The sequence below is a fragment of the Drosophila melanogaster genome, chromosome 3L (genome assembly GCF_000001215.4).
Source record: "Drosophila melanogaster chromosome 3L".
NCBI lineage: Eukaryota > Metazoa > Arthropoda > Insecta > Diptera > Drosophilidae > Drosophila > Drosophila melanogaster.
Genome location: NT_037436.4, coordinates 2,838,923 through 2,860,423, shown reverse-complemented (window position 1 = coordinate 2,860,423; position 21,501 = coordinate 2,838,923). Strand labels below are relative to the sequence as shown.

Here is a 21,501-nt window from a genome sequence, read left to right as displayed (position 1 = left end):
TATAGGGGCATACTCTGAAGGAAACTCAATGAAGATTGAATGTTATGATTAATAATATTCACATTCGCTTAACTTAATGTTAAGGTTTTGACTTAGCCATGCTTATATTTAAGGGCAAACTATCACTAGCCAGATAATCTATCTTGAAGAACAGAGTGCGTTTTCAAGTTCATTTTTAAATCAGAAGGGATAAGTGATTTAGTGTCCTTTTTGCCTGTGCAAGACTTAAGCTTCTGAGCAGGACTTTGCACTTAGTATTTCGCAGTGTGCGCATGTTGGTGTGATATCAAACAATTTAGCGCATTGCATTACAAGCTGTTGGCGCAAAAAAAGTTGCGATGCAAGTTTTCTAATTGCAGTGGCGCCCCCAAAGGATATTAGGAGTGCAGATTAGGAGGGGGTTAACAGCAGGGCTTAACCGGGGGTTAAGTGATGGTTAAGGGGTGCCGGGGTGGATCTCTGCGGGGAAATGCGGCTGGCACGCACTCACAAAGTGTTCTTGTTGCTGTTGCTGCTGGCACATCATCAGCTATGCAAACAAATACGCATAAATATGCACGCACACACCCACCCACCAAAGGCTTTTTGAAAGAAAAAAAAATGGGAAAAAAATGGAGGATGAGGATAAATAAGAGGAAGCTCGCGCTGAGGGAAAATAACAAACTCGACACGCACACAGCAGCTACAGCGAGCGGTACATGTGCAAATACACAAATACAGGCCCGCATACATCACCTCCGCACCCATTTGCCACTTTCACCAGCTTTTCGAGCTCCTTTCAAGCTTTCTCCCTACGCACATATTGCGTGCACAACAACAACAGCAGCAACAGCAACACCAGCTAGAAGAGGGCTGCAGAAAAATGAAAGAAAGCAACGCACTGCAATGGCTTCTTGGCTGATTCCCTGGACCCCTCACCTTTCCGCACCTCTTTTTAAATCTTTAGAGCATAACCCTGCCGGCATTACAGTGAGTAGGTGATAAGGTGAACGGCAGTCGCGATGAGGGATATTTATGTATTCAGACAATAGTACGATTGATCTATTACAATGTTCATTGTTCAAATTCAGTAGCTTTCAATAGGCGGTTTAATTATTATTTCTAGTTTCAATCCAATCCTTCGATTAACACTTGGCGACAAGCGTTGTCGATTTAAGGACCTTCGCCAAGTGAGCCACTCCAAAATCCTTCTTACATCAAACGCACATCAAAGCGGTGTGAACCCTTCGAAAGCCGGCTAATTTGGGACCACGTTTTTGCTCTTTTGAGTCGGCGAAGTGTCGAGATGCCGAATTGCACTTAATTGATATTCACTGTGGCCCAGGATGACGCACTTTTGCGCGTGAGGCACTTGCCATTCTTCCCCAGCGTTTTCAAGTAGTTGGTATAAATATTTGCATTTCACAGGCCGCCGCAGAGGGAAATAGGGGAAAAACCAGAAGTCTTGCTTCGACTGGCACCCCAAAAGGAAAAACTGACGGGCAAATGGTGAGGGATGGGGGTGGGGTGGAAGAAAAAGGAAAATATAGAAAAATTACCATAGCCTTCGTTGGCATCTTGCCCCATCTGATAAACAGCCGATGTTTGCCATGTTCGCCATGTTTGAGATGCTGCGATGCATCTGCATCTGCATCTGCTGTGCTACTTTGTCGCTGTTAATTATAAAAATTTTCCATTTTCCCTCGTTTTAGCTGGCAAGTGGAGGAAATTTTCTAAGCGAGCGCTCAAAAGCATGCTACAATTTTCCCCCGTTTGCGGCAGCTTTTGTCGAGCAGTATATATATGTATGTAGTACATAGCTAGCGTGTACATAAGCACGTACATACATATATATATTTTTAGACTTGTTTGAGCAAATTGCAAGCTGGCAGTTTCTGACGCCGGGCGGGGGGAGGTGATTTTCACAACAAAAGTTTTAGAAAAAGAAAACTGTGCAAATAAAACTTTTTGCTTTCGCTGGCTTTCCACTCGCTGCAAAAGTCCTTGCCAAGGGTAAATGCAAAGTTCGCACACACTCTCACACATTGAGAAAGTGGCAGTGGCAGTGGCGAATGAGCGAATAGGGGGAAATGCGTGTTGGCCAAAAGGATGTTGCAGGATAAAAAAAAAATAAAAAAATAAAAAGAAGGTGGAGGGAAAGCGCTGAGAAAAAGAAAAAGTGAAGAAAATGCCAAATAAAATGGTGGAAGCTGGGCTTTGATTTCATCTCGCAGGAGCGGGTAGCAGGACCCGGAGCAACCAGGACGTTTGCAGTTGGCAAAACGCTTCACTGCACTTGACTATTATTGAAGTTGGAGCCCAAGGACCAAGCAACAGAAGCAGGACCCCGGACCCCAAGTTTGTCCTTGCAAATAGAGCTGCTGGGAAACTTTTGCCTTGGGGCCTGCGAAAGCAAAGGCAACATCTTTGGCACTGGCATCCTAGCATCCTGGCATTCTGACATCCTCATCCTCATCGTCCTTTGCATATTTTAGCGCGCGATTCGTGCCTTCGCGTTGCATTTTTTATGTGTTGGTAGGTCATTGCACGTACAAAAGCCACTTTTACTGCAGCTGCCACTGCTGCCACTGATGCTGCTGCGAAACTTTGCTGCTGCTGCCAAATTAAACAACATTTCTGCTGCCAAAGCGCGCTGTTGAATTTTATTTTCAATTTATATGCCATGAAAGGAGCCCACGGAGTCCATAAATTCTATCACTCGATTGGCAGTCATTAGGGAGCAATTTATTCATTATGCAGCAGGGGTGTTAATAGATAATATCCATTTGTTAATAATCAAAAATGATTTGCAGTCTGTTTTTTTTTTTTTGCTACTTAGGTTTAAAAGCTGTGGAATTCAGAGTATTTTGATTTTCGGGTGTGCAAAATGCTTTACTTTCGTTTAATGCATTTTAATGGTCAGTCTTTTAAGGGTGGTGGCTAGGAGAAACGCGAACCGAGTTCTGCGGCTCTATCAAATGCAATTTGAAGCGCTGTGCCACGCCCCCTCATCAGCCGCCGCCCCCACCTTCTCACTTGGACGCTGTCAACTCGAAATGCATTATTTGCATTTCTTGTTCGGTCCACAGTGGTCGCGAAAAGTTTCTAGCCCGCACTTTAGACGGTTTTTTACCCGCTGCTATTTGAATATGCAATGGGAGTGGCTTTTTAATTTGCGATTCGAGCTGAGCATAAATCATTTTTGGATTTCATGCGATGAATTAAAAATTAATGCCATATCACAGGGACGGCCGAGAAGTGCAATCAGCAGGAGGATAGAGAGATGAGGCCTTCTCGTATATCCTTTTTTTTCCAGGATAGAGGATGAATTTGCTTTTTGCACATAGCACCGGCACATTTTTATCGATTTTCCTGTGGCAATGCAGGCGCTGAAATTTTTGCAACCCCAAAAACGAGTCTGAATTTTTTTTTCCTTTTTTCACCCCACTCCTTGTCGATGGACCACGCACTTTTGGAAAATACCAGAAACGCTGGAAAACTGAGAAAAAAAAGGAGCAGAGTGACTAGAGAATAGAGAATAGCATCGAGAAGAACAGAGTGGGTGGAGTGCGGCATGATAGTGCGTGCGTGTGCGTGGAACATCGAAAAGGGAGAAAAGGAAAAAATTCGCAATGAGGGTTGAAAATAAATTGCTTTTAATTTGATTTCAACTCAATTAAATCTACGAAATGGAATTTCAAATTAATTCTTTTCTGCTCGCTCGCCTCTCGTTTGCTCACTTTCAGTGGGAGTACTAGCCCTTCGGCAGCATCCACAGTCCATTATCCTTGGTTAGTCCTGCCACCAAGTCCAGGTCCCAGGGCTAATGCACTTTCATTAGCACGCATCTGCAGTCCCAACCAAGTCGAATATAACTAATTAAGTTCCGTTCTTTGGTCCCTCGGCTCTCCTGGGGATTTTCGGCCAAATGGCACAGCTGTCCTTGATTATTGGGCATCGAGAGGTGCTCAGCTTAATTGAGAAAGTTTTTAATTTTAATAATAAGCCATGGCAATTAGTTGTGTTTATGACATTTTACAATTAATTTAAAAATGACTTAACTACATGATTTTCGCTGCAATAGATTAAACTCATGACAGTTCTGTAACCATGTAGCGACAGAAAAGGCCAAGAAATTCAATAGATATGAAATGCTATTCCCTTATACGCGCAAACCAATAATCCTGTGAAGCCTTCGAGTCCTGGCTTCACCTTGGCACAATTGTTTCCCATCTCAATTGTTTTGCATTGGCAGCATAATCGGCTCAATTAACACGTAGATTCCGATGCTAGTTCCCCCATCTTGGCGGTCATAATGAATCCGAACCCAAACCCAATTCCACACCCAAACCCATCCAGAAGCAGACCCTCGAATTGTGTCACAAGGCAACCGAATGCCCTTTGTTGTGCTTTACCCCTTTTATCACTCATTTTGTGGCCTGTGACTTTGGCTGATGCTTTTCCGCTTTTTCCGCTACCCCAACAAACAATGAGCGCTCCCCCGTTCTGAACTTGACCTTGATAAATTTGTGAAGTGAGCTTTTTAGCACATATCAAAACGGTTACATCTCAAGGGGGCGCACACCGAAATCGTGAAGAGGGGAAGGTTGACATTGAAAATTTCGCATCTAAATTACGTGTAACAAATCGTCGGATGACGCATCTCGCCCCCAGAGAAAGCAGATACGTAGGTATGTATCCGGCTGGCTATCCAGATACATAATACATATAGGGGTGGCTGCAATTACAATGCCAAATGAAACGAAACTCACCCTCGTCTAAAAGTACAAATGTACATGGACGTGTATATGCAGGAAGTCAACCCCCGAAAAACCAGAAGAGAAAGAGAAAAGTCTGACAGCCGCAATCAAAATGGGATATAAGCCATAAAAAGTAAATCCAACAGGCCTTGGCCCTGGTGAATCATCATCATCGTCGGCCTCGTCCTCGGCCTCATCCTCGTCCAGAATTTCTCCAGACGGAATTTGCGGCAGGACTTCAAGGACGCCGGGCTAATCAGGAAGCTCTCGCCTCCCCCACGAAAGTGATAATCAAAATAAACAGGGCTCAAGGTGGCGAATGTTGTGGGGTTTTCGAAGTGCGACAACCTTGAAATGTTTTGCCTACGAAAATCGATGTCGCTTCCCGGAGGCTGACTGCTCCCAAAAAAAGGGTTGTCCTTGGCGCGGAAGTAATTAAGGCTTTTTTTTGACACAGGTCAAGGTTGGGAATTGGGAATTGGGAATTGGGATTAGGGTGTGCCATTCTAACTTTTGGTTTGCTCTCAATATTCAGGTGACCTTAGATTGAATGAAAACATTCCACTGAAGATAAGGAATTTCATTTGGGTATGAAATGAAGTTTAAGTATTGTAAATCAATATAGGTTGTTACCTAATACTTGATACGATACTTGAAGAGAACCAATTCATTTCTCCAAAAGCCGGAGCTATATTTTATTACCCCTTATTTTTCCACAGTGCCTGCCCAAATTGGAGCTGTTAAGTGGCTCGATGTAGGAGCTTTATAATACATCAGCCCGAACGAAGGGTTGCCGAAACTCTGAAGCACACATAAAGCAAACTTTTTATGGCTCATTAGGAGGGGTAGGAAATGCCGAGGGGTTGCTGCCGTTGTTGTGGTTATTCTCCAGTGGCTTCGCCCCCCCCAAAAATTGTGTCATAAAAAGCGAACCGGCATCCGTTGGCATCCGGATCCTACCACAAACCCAATTGGCCTAGGTCAGTGCTCGCTTTTTGGCCCATTTTGTGCGGTGTGCGTGTGGCCCATTGTGCGGTTAACTCAAATTCGAAATGGGGGCTACCTGTTGCTCGGCTCCCGTTGTTACGAGAGCCCCAGGAGCAGGACTTCACCTCCCTTCTGTCCATTGTATAAGTGAACCACCGACGGGCTTTTTGAGCTGCTCATTATGGCATCGCAGCAGCTGCCACCTGCCTTCCGTTTAATAAAAACTAATAGCCCCAATTAAGTCGACATGCGTTTTGTGTTTTCCCATTGTTGGCGCTAATAAAGTCGGCACAAAAAAAAAAACGCGCTGCACTTAATTGAAAAAAGCCTGGCTCCAGGAACCTTTCAACAGGAAGCAACGAAAAAATTGATTTAAAGAAAGAAGGTTTCGTTTTCGAGGCTCATAAACTGTCATCGATTTTTTTTTTTTTTTTTTGGCGAGGAAATGACGAAGCTTTCATCGCAGGATTTTATGCATGTGTTTTTCTTTCTCCGTCTGCAGGGCTGTTTCCTTTTTTTTACGTTTCTTTGTGTGCTTTCTGGGTTGCCTACTTTTGGCCCTATTTTCGCAGGTCGTTGGCCTTGTTTTTACGGCCTTTTTGGGGCTTCTTAAAGTCGATTGTCTGTGTTCAGCTTTATTCAGTTTTGATGGGAAGTTTTGAGTTCTTCAATGGCAGGGATTTTATTGACTTGGCTTGGAATGATAATTTTATTAGTAAATAAGCTAATGATGTTGCGTGTAGCCAATCTGATTTGTGTTCTTTATAAACAAGTTTTTTGTAATCAAAAAATCAGCGCCTTCTCCAATTTTCTACTCAATTAATTCAAGCTAAAGTATTCTAAATGATTAATTAACCAATTTAAGGCTGCCAGCATAAAATACATACGCCTACAATTCATTTGTAAGATTTATGGCTCAGATTGAGTTTTTTTTTCTAAGCAATATCCTAAACAATCATGGTTAAAGTGAACTTTACAAAACAAAAGTCTTGAGTATAACGAAAAAAATGGATTTCCATTTTAGGAATCGTACAGATTCACCTCTGAAATATTTCCTTCCACTTTAAACTCGCAAGACTTGTGCGTGCCGTGCACAACTGTACCGATTCCACTTTGTACGTAACTTTGTCGTATCGGTTTCACCCGAAAACACCTCAAGAGTTCCCAAAGGCAGCAACTAAATTTAGACGCCACCGAGTGCAACCCCAACTCACAGTAATCCCAGATACCAGATACCAGACTCCAGCAGCAATCCCCAGTCCCAGTGACATCGTCTCCATCTTCCATTTTCAATCTTGTGGCAGTCTTTTCATCATTGGGGGGCTGCAACTCTGGCACGCTCTCAACTGCGACTGTGTGACTCTTACTTTGGCTCTGCATTAAAATAATTGCTTCCGAAATGACAACTGCTGCTAAAATTGAAAAGAGCCCTGTACGCAGTCGCATTTCGTTCCCAATTCCCCGGATCCGATCCTCCGATCCCCGATTCCCAGCTCCCTGATCGCCCCCAAAAGGTTGACGTTCTTGCAACATGTGTGCGCGCCTGCGCGTGCCAACAATGTAAATGCAGCTTGGCGATTGAGATGGCAGTGGTGTACATATACCGCTTGGTGTTGTCTTGGGGAGAGAAGAGGTCACTGAGAAAAAAGTTGTTATAAAACAAAAGGCACACGTGACGAGATTGAACCAACGTTGGAAACTGCATTTGCAATATTTTCTATTTATTGTATATTTCCGCATTTTCTCGCAGTGTCTATGATGGCGTCGCGTATTTACCGTTAAGATGCAGCGGCTGTCAATCAGCCACCGAAAAGACTCAGACAAGGGCATTCCGCAGGCACTCCTGCGAAGCTGTCTGGATCCGATTTGGATCCATATGTCGGCCCCGCCGGTTCCCTTGGCCCTTGTCGATCTATTTTGGTACGAATGTGGAGCTGGGCACGCCTGCGCACACACTCAAATGTGCATCCATAATTTACATTTTCAATTTTAGTTTTCCGACTTTACCGTTCGCTTCTCCGCTTTCCCAGCACTTTGCCTAATGGTTCTTCTGAGACCCGATCGCGTCTCAGGCTCTTTTTTCCACGGCTCTGATATTTATGACCCCGCGCCGGAAATAGACTCGGAATTTGGTCCAACAGGCGGTTCACTTGCAGGCTGCTTCATGCTTATTAGAATTATCTATGGTTTCGATAACCATATGCTTTATTTTACTCTTAAGTAATTTAATTTGGCAGCCAGTTTCCTCTGCGGCTTAATGCCATTATTCAATATGGAGTTTTGAGAATGTGGAGAAGAAATTATTTTGTTGGAAATCAGGATGCGCAGATCAATTTCGGGGAACTTCTTCATAGACAAGCAATATTAGTCGGTTAAATCAATAAGAAAAATCGGCTGCTGATTTGATTGTTAACTATACGGAAAATTTAGCAAATCTTAAAACTCTAAATAAAGTTTTTATTTCTTAAAAACCGAATAAACCATTATATTATACTACTCTCAGAAATTAACATTAAAAATTCCTAAAAATATAATTTTTGTTTTGATAATTATTACTCTTAATACAAGAAAATTGTTGTATTTATTGAAATTGCATATAAATAATTTGTGGGAAGCCCATTAAAATTCTACATTCATTCTACATGGTGCGCCATCTAGCGGCCAGCCACAGCTACATAAGCAGTCCCAAACTTTGCCGACAGATGCCCCTTTCAGTAAATGTAAAATGGCTCGACAGTTGAAACGCCCTCTATGTGCAGAATTTTATACCAAATTTTGGTTTGTGTCCAAATAGCTTACTCCGCATGTAAAAAACTATTTTTACATACAAACTAACGATATTTGACATATGAGTTGACTTAACGAATATTTATGTATGCGGCATCTCCGGAAATATAAATTTCCACTTATTGAATCATCCTGATAGCTTATTTAACACATTTATCATATATTATCTCAAAAATAAATAATAAATAAATTCAAATATCCTTATTTCTTTCAGATCGTATTCGGTGCTGATGGTCAGCCCGTTCGACCCGATTCGAAACGCGGCCGAGGCAAAGGAAAGTCGTCTGGTTCCGGAAATGGAACGGTTAACGCCACAGGTATCGCCGCCGGCAATGGAACACCAACAACTGGGGTAAGTGACGTCACTTTGACTTTATTGCCCCAAACCGAAAGCCCACCACTTCACATTTTATTCATGGGAACTAATTAAGTCACGCGACGACACTGGCAGACAGACTGTCTGTGGTCGAGGGATTGCCCAGGCCCATTCCTCATACTACAAGCCAGACCCTCATCCACATCGAGACCCCGAGCCCCAAGCCCCAGATTCCACGTACCCAGATACCCAGACCCCTTCTCGGACCACCAGTTTTTTTTTTTGTTACGGCATGCCGCAAAAACGTTTTCCACGTCATCACGCCCGTCGCCACTTGCTTTGTTTGTTCAGGCCAATACACTGAGAGAAAAGAGTAATCTCCTTCATAATTTCGTCATTTCAATGAAGGTTGGCTTGTGCACTTAAGTATGATTTAGTCTTTGTTTTATACAAATAAGATTGTGGAGTAAAATATTCAAAATGACCGAGTTGTTTTGAGTGCAGGGTAGTCATAGCAACCCAGGTCGGTCGGCTTCCCCGAAAGCCAATCCCAGTCCCACTCCCAGCTCCAGATCCAGTCAAAGTGGCGTTCCCAGCCACCGTACCGGCAGCAGAGAATCCCCAACATCCCAGACATCCCGACATCGCAGACATCCCAGACATAATCTCCGCCGCAGGCCACCAACCGCACGTAGCTGGGGGTCACCACCATAAAAACCTGGCAGTAGAACGAAAGGAAAAAAAAAACACAGGCGAGCGAACGGGGCAGACAAAGTTGTGCCGCCGTGTTGACTTGCTCAAAGGCGGGCTTGTGCCACTTGTGCTATTGTGGATGTGGCAGCCACAAGCCGCACGTAGCAGCCAGAAACCAAAGGCAAAAGACCCAGGAGCCAACAGCCAAGAGCCGAGGGCCCGCAGCCCAGAGGATAGCTACCCAGCTACTTATTGTTGCCACGACGAGGGTCTGAGTCTGGGTCGGGGTCTGGGTCTCGGTCTCTGTTGCTATTTTCCCGTCTCCGACTCCGCATCCGTTGCGCTGGGAAACTCTCCATGGGACGACTCACTGACTTTGCCTTTGCCTTTCTTGGGGTAAGACCGGGGAAAGCGTCACTGGCTGCCACTGCCGGTGACTTTGACCTTTGACGGGACAGGGGATTTCCCTTTCAGCAGCTCACGCAACAGTCCTCGGTGTCAGTCCTCCATGTCGTTGCGATTTCAAGGTCGGGAGCGTCGTAAAAACATGACACAAGCTAATACAGTGAATGAATGTTACATAATACAGTGAGTGCCAGTCACAACGATCTTGTGGTTTGTTTGCGGGTCCATTTAAATGAGGGATACCACTGCAAACAGTCATGGTAATCATAATCACAAGAAAATGAGGAGATTGTTTCAGATTTTTAAGCTTGTGACTCTATAATGAGTTTCATTCATGATTAAATCCACTTCCAACCACCCCTGTTACCCCTGTGGAAGCAGCTCTCCTCTTTGTGGCTCATCACTCACGTCACTTTATGCGGCGTGGAGAGTGGAATGGAGTGGCATCCCCATGCCATTCGTCTAAGCCAACGATTTGTTTGGCAAGTGGCTTGTGGCAACATCTGCGTCTGGAGGCGAGTCTCCTCCAATGGAGCGTTGATTATGTCGTCACAGCGATTGCGACTTCTACTTGGAGACTCCCCGCGGTGGCACACATAAAAAGGCAAGCAGACATCCCCATCCAGCTGGATGTGTATCACGTGTGGCTCTGCTGGCCATAAAATCAGCTAGATGGCAACAGGTTGTCCTGGTCCTTTGCCAGCGTATTTCCCAAGTTGCAGTGTCGGGGGGAAACCACTTGAAATTTCCTCAAGTTTTGCGTCAGCCCTCTGTCTTTGCCTCTTGATTTTCCCCCGCCGATTGCAACACTTGCGAAGTTTTCCTTTGGTAAATTTTCCACAGGGGGAAAGTGAAGTGAAGTGAAGTTTTTGGTGGCCCAGTGACACGGACACAGAAACAGAAACACGGCTACTACTTCATTTTTCCCTTGCTCTTGCTGTTGCCACCGAATTCAGGTCGCGTTGCATTTGCCATGAAATCCTCCTGCCACGTCCACCTTTATTTCCATTCCACTCGCGACCTTTCACCGTGCGATAGGACAAATGGAAAAAAAAAGAGTAATAGAGTAACCGGCAAAGGCAAATCCACTGACGGCACACGGCGCTTTGGGATTTGGCCAAGGACGAGCCCGAAAAGCTGCAACATTTCCATGGTCAGGGCCATTGCAGTCCTGGCTGAAAACTCCACTCCACAAAACTCCGCTGGCGGCACGCTTTGACGCCTGCAACGCGGACCTGGGCATCGCAGTTTACACTCGAAAAAAATGGGTATAGCTTCTTTGATCAAAAATTCAAAATTAAAAACTAATAATCAAAGATATCTTTATATCTTTTAATCAACTAGAGCACTTACAAAACGTAATTAACTTTTTAAATAAATCTCAGTTTGGCTATTGATCCAATTTAAGCCACATATATTTAAATATAATATCTAAATATTAATATGATTCTTGTGAATCTACTTTGCTTAGACATGAATCTTTATAATAAAATAGTTGGAATTTCGATCAATTCCTTTTTCCGTGCACCTTTTGGCCTTCATGTTCATGTTTGCGTGCAGTTACCAACATTTTTGGCCCGACAGTCAGCCAGTTGGCCATTGTTCAGTCCAGCCGGGTCGCAGATTGGGTCGCATTGGGTTGAAATGGAGCCGTGCCGCGTCGAATCGGGTTTTGGCTTTGATGGCCTCGAATAGTCCGGCTCCACAGCTCCACAGGCGATTCAGGGTCGCCATGTCGGCTTTGTCCTTTTGGCCAACGGCAACATCAGCGACAGCGACTTGTTGCACTTCCCACACTCTCCCGATTTTTAACCAGGTCTTTATCCTCTCCCATCTGGCTGCCAATCTGCATATACATGGGCTTATATGTGGAATGTGGCTGGTGTTTGTCATCCGGGCCAATGGGGACAACACTATGTAGCAGGAAGTGGGTTTCCCATGAAAAGAATGCCATCTGTAGATAATTTATGAGGATCCTTCAAATCAATTTTAGGAAATATTTTTTGTTAAGAGAAAAAGGTATCTTAGAAAATTATTACCTATGGAAATTATTTTAGTAGTCATAGTTATCAATCAAACTTTGCAGCTTGGTGTTCTGCACATCCGCGTTGCATTTTTTCCAAACCTCTACCCCTGCACGACCAACCACCACCCACCATTCTTGTTTTTTATGGCACTGGCGTTGTTCAAGCTGGGAATGGGGCCATCCCAGCCAGCTACCGAATGCCGCCGACCAGCGACCACAGTCCAGCGCCCCTGGCAATTAGTCAACACATGCCCGGCGATGCAATCGGGCTGTCACAATGTTTGGACATGGACATGGCACGCAAAGGGGGCACAGGGGCACGGGCTGGGGTCTTTGGGCTGAGGAGGTGCCTCTTCAATTGGCAGCCGACTCGTGCACTTAACGTCTAATTAGGCGGCGCCCGCTGAAAAGCCGCTCAACGAGTTCCTCGCTCCTCTGCTGGCCAATGTCAAAGCGAAGGCTTTTTAAGACTTTGGCCACACCTTGGCCATCACTCAACGAAAAAGCAAGGCGGGCAAAAACCAAAACAAACAGAAGTTGCAGTCTGTGGGCCAGACATAATCGTAAATGCCAACATGTCGGCGCCAAGTCGGCTGGCATGGCTCTGGCTACCTCAGTGGCACAGTACCACCAGCCGTGACAGCAGCAACATCTACGGCAGCAGCAACAGCAGCAAGAGCAGCAGCAGCAACATGAAACACCAAGGGGACTCCTACGTGCGATGGCGATACAAGAGCTTACAAACAGCTCGTAAAAAACAGAGAAGCAGACCCACGGCCCGTGGCATCAGCAGCACCACCACCAAGAGTTGCAAGAGCCAGCAGCAGGCGGCAGGCAGACAATTTGTCGTCCAACTGTCCGCATTGGAGGCACCGGCAACAGCAGCAACACCAGGAACAGCAACAGCTACCCAGCAGCAACACTTGCTGCACAGCGAGAAAATGGGGATAAGAACTTAGGGATGATAGCCGAAAGAAAGTGCAAATATGAAGCGCGTATGTTAAACAGATTAGTAATCTTTATATGGAATGACATTGCAGTAGTCAAAATAATTCTTTATTAATTATTTAGTTTCCCTTTTCTAAAATTCATATATTTCCTAGAAATACTCTCAGTGCATTGGCTGGTGTCCCAAACTGTAAGAGGAGACGGCGACAGAGCGACTTTTGGCACACGCAGCACGTGAGCCGGGGCAACCTGTCTGCGGTGGCTCTGTCCTGCTGTCGCTCCTGTCCTTCTGGCATGGCACTTCCCCTGCTCCTGCCCGCTCTCCGGCTCGTTTTTCCGTTTATGAAAGACCAAAGAGACGGACGGACGGGCGGGCGGTAGATCCCGTGTGGGTCTTAAGTCGAACAATGAAAGCGCTGAAAGCGGCCACGCAACTGTTGCTGCCACTGCCACTGTGGCTGTTGCTGTTCCGAACGGGACACGCCTGCGGCACCTTCATTGAAATCCAAGCCAAGAGGGCTGGGGGAAAGGCCAAAATGAAATAAATAAAAAAGAGGCAAAGGAGCACAGGGAAAGCAGAGCGATCCAATGTCAAGGTTGCGGCGTTCGTTGTGGGTCAAGGTCGGCGAAAGACCGTGAAAGTACGCTCAAAAAGCGGGCAGCACGCCTTCGTCTAATAATAAAAAGGGCTTTGGGCTTAATTTAACCCTTTTCCGGGTTGATGTCCTTGCCGTCCGCACGAAGTTCTCGTCCTGTGGCTCGTCCTTCCGCCACGCGCCGGGGCACTTGACCCTTTTTGGCCGGCGACACAACACTGTTGCTCGAACATCCTTGAGAGTCAGTCAACCCAAAATAAAAAAAATATATAAAAAGGTCCTTGCCACCGCATCCTTGCTGGTGTCGTCAACCTTTTGTGAGCGGCTGACTCGTAACTTTCTGCTTTCTGTGGAGTCTTTTTTTCTGCGTTCTTTTGGCTGCTTTATCAACTGTTGCTTGGGGCATCATTTGCATGTCCTTTTTCTGCCGAGCTATCCTTTTTTCTTCGCCAGACAAGTCTGCCGGGCGTCTGCCCCGAAAGGTTTCCTTTTTGGCCAACAAGTTGAGTGACCTTCTTCAAAGGATTTTCACTTGTGCCTTTGCCATCGCCAACCCATTTCCTTCTCTTCATCCGCTTTTCGAATTCCTTTTAATTATTTAAGGACATTCCTGTGTGCTTGAGACATTTGGCAAATGAACACTTCAACTCGATTTCCAGGCTCAATTTTGCCTTAAATTTTTTCGTTTCAATTGTCTTTTTGCTTAATTAATTTTCTTGGCTGCTACAATGAAATTTACAACTTTTAACGCACACTCTAACACAAAAAGGACGAGCACTTCCGTTTCCTGCTTACAGCCACACACACACAGAAGCACACACACACTGCAGCACAGACTTACACAGAGGCTAAATTGCTGCAATAAATTTGAAATTCAATTTAAAATGAACATAAATTGCTTCAACTTTCGAAGCTTGTCATTTTTAAAAAACATTTTTCAACTAACACACAGGCAGAAAGCAGCAACACCCAGCCAACGCACACAAACATAAATCGCATTAAGCGCTTTAAGGCACAAAATACTGCCATAAAAATCGTTTGCTCGTTAATTTCTTGTGTATTTGTGTGCGTGCTTTATTTTTTGTTGTTTACTGCCTTGTCTTACGCTCCCCCAGCCACCCACTGCCACCCCCACTTCCCCATTTTTCCACTTTCCCCGCCACTGCCCCGTCCTTTCGCCGTACATAATGGCAGCCAGCTACAGCTTCAGCTTCAGCTTCCTCTATATACACTTGATAAATGTGCATGGCAGCGACACATACACATATAGCAGCGCACACATTCAAGGATATATACACTCAAATATATATATAGATTTCTATATGTACTTGTGTATACCTATTGCTATATTGGACAAAAAGTAAGCGAAGAAAATGAAGGCAAAACACTGGCAAGAAAATTGAACTCAATTGATACCCAGCAGCTTTTAGAGTGCAGAATGTGGTGGGTTTTTTAAGTCAACGTATATATATATATAAAAAGATTTTTCACAATAAGTTTTTTAAAGAAGTTTTAAATGTTTGTAGAAGTTTCTTCAACTTACTAAGCATGGAAGTTCAAATACCTTGTTAAGTATCCTTATACGTCAATATAAAATAACTAGCGTGCAGAATATTTCGGCATACCCCTATCAAACTCAAGGGGTATTCCGCAAGTTGTAGATGGAAATGGAGGTGGCGATGGCGATGACGATGGCAGTAGTAAAGCTTTTCAATTGCCACCCCCACACAAATGCGCGTCTATAATGCCTTATATAAACCAACTCTCTCCGCCCACCTACACCCACCTCCAGCCCCTCATGTGTGTGTGTCTGTGTGTGTGTATCTGTGTGTCAGTCTGAGTGCTCAGCTCGGTGGTGTTGAGGTTGGGTGGTTTTGCGAGGGGGTGGAGCCGCTCGCTTTAATTTTGGCATGCATTAAGTGCGCTCCTGGGGGTTGTTTCCCGTTATTATTCCGTAGATATTTTTTGTGTGTGTAATTTATTTATTCGCAGTCGCCTTGAAGTTGCAGGGCAGAGCTTTAAATTTTTCATTGCCTACTTACGCGGGCATTTTGGCTAATTGCCCGGCCGCACATTTGATGTTGGCCAATTGCAACCTTCTTAGCTCTGCATACCCTCTTCTTTCCCTCAGTCTTGCTGTCTATATCTAAACGGGAATGTATCCTTCTACTCACATGTGAAATCTGCCAGACAGACTCACCAACACACCCACACAAGGACTGGTTTTGTCTGCGATTAGTTGCAACCCTTAAAATGCCTGCATTGCTCATACGACACGTTGAACGCTTTTTGCCGGCCATTCTGCTTTGTTTTGCCCGTCTGCGTCTTCTGGCGGAGTCAACTTTTTGCCACGTACATGCTGCAACTAATTTTCTTTGTTTTTCAATATTCCTGCGATTCTCTTGGTTGTCTGGCGTCCATTCGCTCTCTCTCTCTCTCTCTTTCTCTTTCTCTGTATGTATAAGTATTTATCTTAACCACCTAAATTGGACGAAACTGCCAAAACGGTCATAGACATAATCGAAAATGCACAGGGTGTGGGCAAGAGGGGTGCAAATCTGTCTGGTCCTGGAGCTGTCTCGTCTGTCTAATGCACATTTGATGGCATTCGCTAATTGCTTGATTAGCAATGCGGTTCCCACGCCCGCCACCTCCTCCGCAGACTTCAAACGATTTGGCGATTATTCCGCCCAGAGTTCAACATAAATTATAATTAATACGGCCAACACGCAAGAATCGGAGATGAGGATGCAAGATACACACCCCGGGATCACGACCAAAGGGCGTGGCAGTGAAAAAATGAAATGTAAAAAGGCAAAAGCAATATGCGAAAGGGTTAGGCCAAGCCAAGCCAAGAAATAAATTAAACATCAAGGGCAATATCTGTGCGATCTGCAAATATGAAGATAAGCCCGGCCAACAGCAAAATCAATTAAAACCATGCAGCTTTTCAATTTAAACACATTTACACGAGGCCATAAAAGATACAATAAAAAGATGTAGCATAAACCAAAATCCTTAAGAGAAGAATTGCATACAAAGTGCATCAGTTAAAGCAAAACTACACGAAACAAGTTAGACAAGAATTAACAAACAATTATAAAAATAGCAGAAAACGCAGAAACTTGAAGATGTGCAAAAAGTACTCTCAATATTTGCGCTGCATTAAGTTTCATTTTAGTTCTGCTGCATCGTTTCTCGCACTTTATGTTGCCGTTTTTCCCGCACAAAAGCTGCAAAAAGAAAACCAAACATGCAGGCCAACAAAAAAGGGGCATGGCGAAGGGGGAGGGGTAGGGGGAAAAGCTGAGAAGTGAACACATAAATTACAGGCGAGCAGCGACGAGAAAAGCAAAAAGCTGAAGTTGAAGAAGATGAAAAAAGCCAACAACATGGAAAACTGAAAATGATAAATTGCAAACTGCACATAATTATGCAATTAAAGTTCGACGTTGTACCACGTTGTACATTGTACATTGGCTGCTTTGCTGTACTTGTTATTATTATTATTATTATTATTGCCTGGGCTGGGCCAACTTGTAAGCCAAAATCAACAGCGAAGGCAAACAGTCAGCAAAAAAGGAACACGAAATAATTCGCATAAATAAAGGAGCTGCAAGTAAATGCAACAGCAAAACGTACTGGACTTTGCCGATCGTTTGGCCCTGATTGTTGCCACTGATGGTTTTGTTTTTGCGGTTGCACCAAATGTAAATAGCAGTAAAAAGTGGGGGAAACTTGCGCATCCCACATTCATTGCACTTAAAGGTTTTTAAAGCCTGCATAACTCTCGAGGAACTTGCAAGATATTGCCTCCAGGTGTTGTTTATTCAGCTCCTGTTATTCTTAAGAATTTAATTACAGTCAACGAAAATAGTCAACTTTACTTGCAATGCTAGCCAGCAGTAAGGTCCTGCAGCGAAATCGCATTAATCGGTAAAAAAAAAAACACCACCGAAATTCATTTAATTCAGATGCGTGTTTTTACTTTTAACCGCCATTTACTTGCCCAGCACGCACACACTCGGGAAATGGGGAAAAGCGCACATTACCAGTGTGCTTGTGTGTGGGCGGGTGAAAATGGAAAGAAAACTACGAATATTTTTCGTATGCACGCCCAATTTAAAATTAATTGCCAGACACAAAAGAACACTGGCAAAATGACGATGACAAGGAGGGAAAAGTGGGCAAAAGGGGCGGCAAAGTGCGAGCAAGTTTTCCGAGGGCGTTGCTATGTGTATGGGTGTGTGTGTGTGTGAATGTCCTGGCTGTGCACTGAAGTATGCATGCAGAAAATTAAAATTAATAATTTATATATTTAAAGCACACCAGCACAACGCAACACCATGGCAGAATGCCGACAAGACGTCGATGCAGGAAGTCAAATAAAAGTGCAAATAAAAATACAAATAAAAATAATGCCATAACAAATAAAATGGCAAGAGTAAATTCATTAAATGAAAATCCCATTTTACTGCACGCTGTCTGAAGCTTCACTAAAAATAAACATAAATAAAATAAAATACAAGGGCCTACGGCGGCGGCACGAAAACAGAAAACAAACAAATTAAAAAATTATTTTTCATAATTGAGCAGCGGCAAAAGCAAAGCCAGCTGCCCCCTTCTGTCCAAACAAGGGGCGTGGCATGTGGCAGGGGCGGGAACGGCTGAATAAGAGACAGCGGTGCTAAGGAAACGTTCAGCAAATTGCAGTAAATTATGGGGCGATGGCCAAAAGGGGGCGTGGCAGGGGTGGGGCACAGAACTGGTCGCCAGATTGACAAGTTCCTTAAGACAACGGACTTGGGGTGTTACCATACCACAACCATTACTAAATCGAAGGGTTCGAACGCTTTTAATATTAACCTGATGAAGAAATTATCTGAACCTGAAGTTTTTATAAATCGTTTCTAGCCATAATTGGTTTCAAACATAATGATAATCTGTTGATATTTTTTCTGTTTGCTATGTTAATACATTTAAAAATTAAAACTTCAATCGAATTCAAAATAAGGAATACATTTTTAAGCAAATTCCCGACATACTTGCACAAATATTTCACAAAACTTCACCTGAACCAACTTTCTATTAATGTTTTTCTGCTCCTTTCATTTCTCATAAATTTTAAAAATTTGCCAGCGAATTCGGCCCATTTAAAATGCTTTAATACATGACTGAATTCGAATTCTCGGTAAAGATTCTAATCACTTTCCTAATGGAGGGTGAAACCCCCCAACCGCAGTTATTCCTTCCTGCCACCACGAATAAACAAATGGTTTTTTGTTTTTGGTTGCCCTGCCATGAAGAAGCCAACTCCCATTTTGCCATTAACGTTTGGAAAAGGGCTCTTGGAACAACCCTTTTAGCTAACCGCCACCCCAAAATGGCGCACTCATTTCATTTGCTTAAAATTCCAATTCACTTGAAAAACGAAAATTTGAATATTTTGCATATTTTATGTCTGTGTGCAGCATTTTTTTTAGTCGATGCTTATTTTGTTTTTTTTTTTTGTGTCGTTGTGTTTTGCATTAAGGAAAATTGTCGGATAAAACCGGCCACTTTTGTGCCAGAAATTCCAGCAGCTAATAATAAAAAAATATAAAAAGAAAATAATGTTGTATGGCGGCCATAAAAATTGTTGCTTATGTCGATGGAGGGGGATTTCTTCAGGCTTATAAATAATTCATACGAATCGCGCGTACAAGAAATTAAAAGAGAGAAAAGCGCAGAAAAGACAACTGAAAACTTTGAGGAAGTTTATTGATTTTCCTACGTGTCCGTATATATCTGTATATATTCATAGCTATACGTTCGTATATTGCCAACCCCCTTTAAAGGCCTCGCCCCAATAAAAATGTAAAATAAAGGCAATTTTTATTGCAATTTGCATGAATAAACTATAAAATAAGCATATAAATATAAATAATGTGTGTTGCCACAGTTACAACAACAAAAACGAGAATAACGAATAACAATAATAAGCCACAGCAATTCAGGAAACTTGGCAACAAAATAAACAAAAATGAAAATAATCGAAGCAGAGCTTCGCAGAGACAAGAAAAACAATAAGAAGTAGGGAAAAACAAAAGTAAATAAACGAAAATTGTTTCTACTTCCCTCGACGACCCCCCCGAAAACCCCATCCCAACGCCTCTTTGCCATCTTCAAGAAATCAAGAAAAATAACAAGAAGAAAAACGAAGAGCAGGAAAAAAGGAAATTTCTGCTGGAAAACGAACCGAAGAGAAAATAAAATAAATTGCATCATAAAAACGGGCCGAAAGTAGGAGCCATAAGACGGACAAAGATGGCAGCAGAAATAAATAGCCAAGTTAGAAGAAAAATAAGCAGAAGAAGCGGCAGCAGCAGTTAAATTAGAATTTTATGCAAATTAGATATATTTATAGACGAGATAAGACGGAAAAATATCAAGAATGAAGCAGCGGAGAATGCGAAATGCAATCGAAACTGAGGAAATTGAGCAGCTAATTACGTATCCAACTATTTGTAAAAAACTAGCCAAGCAAATATCCCAACCTTACTATCATATTTGTACTATTATAAAATAGTATCTTATATTTTTGGGTTTCGAGAAACCCACAAAGCACATAAAGTTTCTCCTCCAATCAACATTTTCGAGATACCCCATTTATTCGCCATACCCGGCAACTTCAATTTCCTGTTCCGAAACTATTCCCAAAAGCTAATGACCCGAAAACTTTGCTCGACCAAAGAAAAATATCCATAAAAGCGGCAAAGAAAATAAAGAAAAGGTCAGAACTGCAGGGTAATAAAAGAGGGGTATATGAAACATGTGATATAAGTTAAGTGATATATGTGCTCCAGAGTGCACAGACCCTATACTCACCCCCACCCTATTCACCCCTACCCTCACAAAAAAAAAAAAACCCACAACCCTTTAGATCTCCGGCTGTAGGTGCATTAAAACTTTGATAATTACATAACTTTTATGTATATGAAATCTCGCAAAATGTTTGGCTGCACATTTTTGCCGCAGGCTGCAGTCCAAGGGGGCGTGATGTCATACGGCGGCAGGGGCGTGGCAAAAGGGGCTGTGGGGGTTCCGTAATAAATAAACGTAAATTTTGCATGTGGCGAGTTAATGCAAACACAGACTCACACACAAGATACACACAGATGCACAGATACAGAGATGCAACCTTTTGGATGGGTTTTCCGTTTTTCGAGGAGCGCGGGCAATGGCAATGTTGGTCCAGGAAAATGTAGAATTAATGCATAAAGTTTACAACAATAACAGCAGCTACAGCATAGACAGCAGCTACAACAACAATGTCCACAACGACAGCCACAAAACTAACAAAAGTGGAGCCAGAAAGAGAGGGGCACGATGGCCAGGAGAAAGATATTACGAGTAAATAATGTTTGCCGGAGCAGCGTTGATAAAAACTGGCATACTTTATGTTTATTTAGGTTTTTCCTACTCTGCTTACACTTTTCCCAGCAATTTTCCCGTGCAATTATCAGTGGGGCAGTGGGATTGCGAGCGAGAGGGCCGATTAAAACCGGATGCCGGAAGTTGTCAAATAATGATGTCAAATGAATGCTCGCATTTCTGTCAATTGAAATGATGACTTTTACAATGAGGCAAATACAACAGAGTAAAGCTACTTGAATTCACTGAATCCTTATTGAAACTTGTTAGAGCAAACAAAAAAGACATAAAAAAGTAAGCTGACATCTTTGATTCCAAACTGCATAGTACTCGTATGATTTGGTTATGAAGTTATAAATCAGTCTTACACATTCTGCTCAAGCATTGTCTAGAATTTCTAGTGAGTTAGCCAAAAAAGCCATTATTGCGTTAGCCCCAAACACACACAAAAGATTCGCTTAGACTTTCCCTTAGACGGCCATAACCAACTGCAGTATTTCAGGTTGCTTTGTTGCCCAAAGCACAGACAATTAACCATCAAGTGGAATATTAACATTTTTGTATCTCTCTAAATGCAACATCTTGTTGCAC

General features: G+C 43.2%; 1 protein-coding gene across 4 annotated transcripts in view; it reads left to right on the top strand.

Moving 5' to 3' along the window:
* Tet (Ten-Eleven Translocation (TET) family protein) overlaps positions 1-21,501 on the top strand; it is a 92,952-nt gene that overhangs the window by 18,735 nt on the left and 52,716 nt on the right. For all 4 annotated transcript variants that reach the window (NM_001259652.2, NM_001274414.2, NM_001259653.1 and 1 more), the window contains one exon: positions 8,728-8,865. In NM_001259652.2, the coding sequence (NP_001246581.1) occupies positions 8,728-8,865 (138 nt within the window). The remainder of the gene's footprint in view (positions 1-8,727; positions 8,866-21,501) is intronic.